The sequence below is a fragment of the Dioscorea cayenensis genome, chromosome 8 (assembly GCF_009730915.1).
Source record: "Dioscorea cayenensis subsp. rotundata cultivar TDr96_F1 chromosome 8, TDr96_F1_v2_PseudoChromosome.rev07_lg8_w22 25.fasta, whole genome shotgun sequence".
Taxonomy (NCBI): Eukaryota; Viridiplantae; Streptophyta; class Magnoliopsida; order Dioscoreales; family Dioscoreaceae; genus Dioscorea; species Dioscorea cayenensis.
The window spans coordinates 21622011-21627278 of record NC_052478.1 but is presented as its reverse complement, the minus strand read 5'-3'; the positions used below and the strand labels follow the sequence as shown (position 1 = coordinate 21627278).

The following is a 5268-nucleotide window of genomic DNA, read 5'->3' as shown; positions in this document are numbered from 1 at the left end:
ATAAAAAAATATATAATATAATTTTTTTATATTTTTTTAATTAATTGGAATTAAATTATTTAGAACCCGAACCGGAACCGGAACCATATTGGAACCGAACCGAGAACCGGAACCTTATGACTATGGTTCGGTTCCGGTTCTATAGTTTATAAAACCGGAACCGGCGGTTTTGAACCGGAACCGAACCGGAACCGAACCGTGGTCAGGTCTAGCTAGAAACAACAATTAAAGTCACCAATTTATGCACAAGAGGAAGGTGGCAACCTTGTTCATTGGAGGTCCCTCATTGATGATAATTTCAACTTTTTGGTGGCATTGCAATGACTTCCATATAGTACTTCCCATCTTCATATAATAGTGAAGGAGAAGTTAGAAACATGTCTAGTTTGTAAATAATATTTCATTATAGAACATGCCCAACATGATCATAATAAGGGATGGAAGAAGACATGCTTGCCAAACTTCATCACATTCTTTACATGCTTATTATTCTAGTCAATGATCACTTTCAACTTTGCCTCTTTTTTTAATAATGCCTCTGTAACTGGGCCAACCAGTGTAGTTTCAAAGTTTCAATATGAAAAAAATAGGTTATTTTAAGAAAGAAAGAAAGACAAATTAGTCTGAGTTTTTGGGAGATATTTTAGTTTTTATAATTCTTTGTGGTTTAATTTTATTTTTACAGGAACTAGTTAGTAATAAATGGGTCCTAAGAAACAGTTTGAAAGAATTAAGAGGTTAATTATTGAATTTGGTAAGGTTTTGAAGTGTGAGAAAAATCAAATGTCACTTCAGTAAGTCAGACTGACAAAGTGGGCCCACTCAATTGAATGAGTTTATGGAGCTCATTACTTAAAGATTCAAACTATTCCCTTCTTGATTTCCAAGAACTTTCTTCCATGTTTTTGAACTCACTGGTCACCGCCATGTTTTTAAGGTCAATATTGGCAGCTAATTCAATTCTCCAAGCATTGCATTTAATATGCAAACATTTTATTATGGGAATGCCTGGTGTGAATACAAGACCTTATTAAAGTTGAATGCAGGTTATATTTACATGTATATACTATGATCCAAAAAGTTGAATGAATTTGAAGAATAGCTTTTACTGCATAGAGAAAGCCTTGGAGTTTGTCTTAGAGGTAGCATTAATTGCATTACTTATCCAATTTAATGTTTACTTTATCTTGCTTATTAATTTCAGTTGGAGCACTGCACAAGGCTGTTTTGTTTGTTTATACTTGCTAATTAAAGTTTATTGTTAGCAGATTGTTTATTAGCTTGTTTGTTTAGATCTGAAAAAATGGTTGGAGAGATGGATGAATCAGGAATATATAAGTCATGCCTAATAAATATTTTTTTTGGATAATAAACATGTACAGATTAAGTTATACCTATTTTTCTAACAGTTTAGTGTTTTGGACACTGGTACTTGTACATATCCAATCAATAATTGGGTATACAATTATTTGTAGTTTAATATTTAATTATTTATAAAAAAATTGTAAAATTGTTTTAAAAAATATAAATACATAAAGCTAATATATATATTCTAATATAAAAAATAATTTGATAGCAGGGTTACCTATGGGTATAATGGGTACATGGAAGTTTTCCATGTTTTAAGGGTGTGAGCTTGGCTTGCCACATCTAAAACAATACTAATAGCAAAATAAACATAGATGTGATATGATAGATTTAATGAGAATTATTTCATAGTTAAATAAAATAAAAATAAATCATAAGTGGCTCATAAGATGTATAAGTAATAATGGTTACCCATTTTGGGCAATGAATGTCAGTGATTTCTTGAAAATATTAATAGTAGATTTATTTGATTAATTGATAATATTTGTGACTCCCTGATTATGTGAAATGTATTAGAGACTTGAAAACAAATTAATTGAATATTATCTCACACACATACTAGATTGAGGGTTATTGGATTGTGGTCTTCAAGTTATATATATATTTGTAATTGCTTGTGGAAATACACAAAGAACTTGATTTTAGAGATGTTTTTACATGAAATTACAAGCTTTGTAGGGAGAGTATATGAATTTGAAATCAAATGTTTTATTAGAAGATATCATGTATGGATATGCCTAAAATCAGAAGACATTGTGATAGAGTAGGAGATTTGTAGATATACCCTGTAAAAATCAATATTTGGCCATATTTATCTTTATAAAATCATACCTATCTACATACTCCTACAGAACACCAATATTTTATTATCACTCCTTTCTCTATGACTTACAACAATAATAATGAAGTAAAATAGTGATAATAAACAAAGTTAAAAGAAAAAAATCATTTTAGCTTTTGACAACTAGAGGCTTCTGTATTTAGTATATTTTGGGGATACACACACATAAATATGATTTTTATGAGAGGATAAACATTTTTTGCATTTTTGTAATGCAAATTTCCCTAATTGAATGGACATCTTAACATCCCCCAACAATGTTGTTTCTAAATGGCCCTTTTTCACTTCATAGAATTTATACAATAAAAAATGTCTAATTATTCATTATACATTCTCAATTTTGCTTTTATTAAAAAACATTTGGCTTTATGATATATTATACATATGCACCATCATCTTCCAATTTCTTAACCAATTCTCTCTATCACTATGAAACAATCAATTTAAATCATGCATAATATAGCAAAATTCCTTTTGGAAAAGAATCAAGTAAACAAACTTGAAATTTTATGTAACTGATATATTTGGTCACAAAATTCATCTCATCATCCTCATCCATTTATTTATTTAAGAAACCACCAAGAAACATGCGGATAAGCAACATTCTAAACTAACCATTTTAGTGTCTACTGAGAAACACTTGTCTGCAGGGGCAAAGAGACTTCGACTTCTTTTCAGCAGTTTCAGCAGTTTCAGCAGATCTCTCCGCGACAACTTTAGACATTCCAAACATCTGGGAAACAATACGAATACCGACCTCTTATTTTAAACAACGAATATACTTTGCGGAAGGGAAATTAGTATAATTTGGGAGGCATTGGCTGACCTTTTGAATGGTCTTCTTGAAGCAAGTTTTGTGTTCATCCATTGAAGCATGAATGAACTCATCGATGTGCTCTCTCACATCAGCGATAAAACTAGCACCTTCCGTCTTCTTCTTGCGGCACGAGCTTGCGGCAGGATTAACGACCGGAGGTGAGGTTTTTTCCACAGATGCTGTATTTTGAGACTCCATTTTGCTTCTTGGGAACTTCGGAGCTGAATTTTAGCGCACAAAATATATTTATCATAATGACAATAATATTAAATTCTATTTGAATTAAGACATCATCAATTGCATTTCTTTGGGTATCTTAATCAAAGAGAAGAGTCAGAAGAAAAGTGTATATTTCCTTTGGCACTATCAGGAAGATACAATGAACTATAAAAGTTGAGACAACTATGGATGTCAACAACTTGACATAAGCTTGGTTCGATATGCTTGAAATATGGCACAAATACAGTTCATTGAGTTCAAATGCTTTGATAGAAAGATAGAAGTTTCTATGCCAATTCCTTTTAAATCAAATAATATTTGGAAAGCTAGCCTAATTCAATTATTTCACAAGAAAAAAAATTTGAAGATTATGGTTTACCATCCAGACATTCTTGCATCAAATTAGAATTCAAATGCTTCAACATATCTAATCTACATATGAATGAAATTTCATTAAACATGGAGAATAATCTCTAATCAACATTAAGAGCTAATCTAATTCAAATAGTACTCATCAATCATGACCAAGTGCCTTTTGAAGCTCCTTTGATGGTACTTTAGTTTATCTTTATTAACCCTGCTTATTTGTCCCTTATATCTTGCACCCATTCATAGACTTGGTTTTCCTTTTCCATTACATAATGGAACGTAACTGAAGAGAAGAATTGATAAAGAACCTCATTATTCATTCAATCTTTTTTTTTTAAAAAAAAGGATAAATTAAAAGGGAACTCAACAAATAATCACAACATAAAGACATGTGCAAGAGCTTTAAAAATGTAGGCAAACCTTAAAATATATTGAAGAAGGCAAATCTAAATTTAAATAACTTATACACTTGACATAGAACAAAACAAATCTAGACTTAGATCAAAGGACAATCACTTATGATTGAACAGCTATTGATACAAATTGTGCGAGTAAACTTGAGCAACAATTCCTCTAAACTAGTCATTTCAAATCCATATTTAGATTGAAAAACAGACAGTAAGCAAAAGATATGAGCAAGTTAAGCAACAATTTCTCTATACTACCTGTTTCCAATCCAGATAGACCTTGAATACAAACAGTAAGCAAAAGAAACAAGCATTCAAATCGAACAACAAAGCGATTATTTTTCCTCAAAATACTGCCTCAATTCCTCTGCATACTCCAAACCCATAGTATGAGCATTCAGTAAACAAACTTGAGCAAGTAGTCTTCTAAACGACCCAAGTATAGCGTTCAGATTCGAAGAAAAACAGATGAGCATTCAAATGAAAATTAAAAAAAAAAACATCTTTTCTAACAAGATTGCATCAATTCCTTCAAATACTCAAAACCCATATTAGATTCATAAGAGGATTTCAATGTTCAATCTAATAGTAATTCACAGAAAGCAAAAGGTACAAACAATCTCAAGTAAAAATAATGAATAGTTTTCTCATAACATCACTTCAATTCCTCTAAATACTCAAACTTGAGCAAGAATTCGCATAATAACTCAGATGAACCAAAAGATATAAACATTCAAATAAAAATAACTACTTTTTTTTTTCCTCACAAGATTGCCCCAAATACTCAAAACTCATACTGGTTATGAGCATTCAATAAGCAAATTTCAACATGAATTCATCTAATAACATCAAGAAATCACAAGATAGGAGAAATAAAATCAAATTAATAAAAAAAAGAACAAATTTTCCAAACAAGATTGCCTCAATTCCTCCAAATACTCAAAGCTTCTACTATTTAAAGTCATTCAATATCCAAATTTGAGCAATAATTCATCAAATAACTCAAAGAAACCACATAATATAATCAAATGTGAATGAATTCCATACCCCCCCAAAGAAAAGAAAAGGAGAACACGAATACAACCAATTCACGTCTAATCGAAATAAATACAACCAAATAGCATAAGAAGAAGAAGAAGAAGGGACTGCAGAACGTACCAAAGATTAGGGTTTGGAGCTGAGACTCTGAGACTGAGGCCAAGCTCGAAGAAGATGATCGTTATATAGAAGATGAGAGCTGCTTGATC

General features: G+C 31.0%; 1 protein-coding gene across 3 annotated transcripts; it reads right to left on the bottom strand.

Moving 5' to 3' along the window:
• Nucleotides 1–2699: 2699 nt before the first annotated feature.
• LOC120266477 lies at nt 2700–5268 on the bottom strand. 3 transcript variants are annotated; one of them, XM_039274111.1, is made up of 3 exons: nt 5180–5268; nt 3036–3247; nt 2700–2942 (listed from the first exon to the last, which is right to left on the bottom strand). In XM_039274111.1, the coding sequence occupies exons 2-3, from the start codon at nt 3222–3224 to the stop codon at nt 2829–2831; spliced, it is 303 nt and encodes a 100-aa protein (XP_039130045.1). In that variant the 5' UTR covers nt 3225–3247; nt 5180–5268; the 3' UTR covers nt 2700–2828. The 3 variants fall into 3 exon arrangements, with proteins under 3 accessions (XP_039130045.1, XP_039130044.1, XP_039130046.1); XM_039274110.1 differs by lacking the exon at nt 5180–5268 and adding an exon at nt 3757–3897; XM_039274112.1 differs by lacking the exon at nt 5180–5268 and adding an exon at nt 3771–3897.

Bases quoted from the DNA above. Each gene is read 5' to 3' on its own strand.
- LOC120266477 (XM_039274110.1), bottom strand. The intron at 2,943-3,035 runs GTCAGCCAATGC...ATTGTTTCCCAG, and splicing joins TCAAGAAGACCATTCAAAAG to ATGTTTGGAATGTCTAAAGT.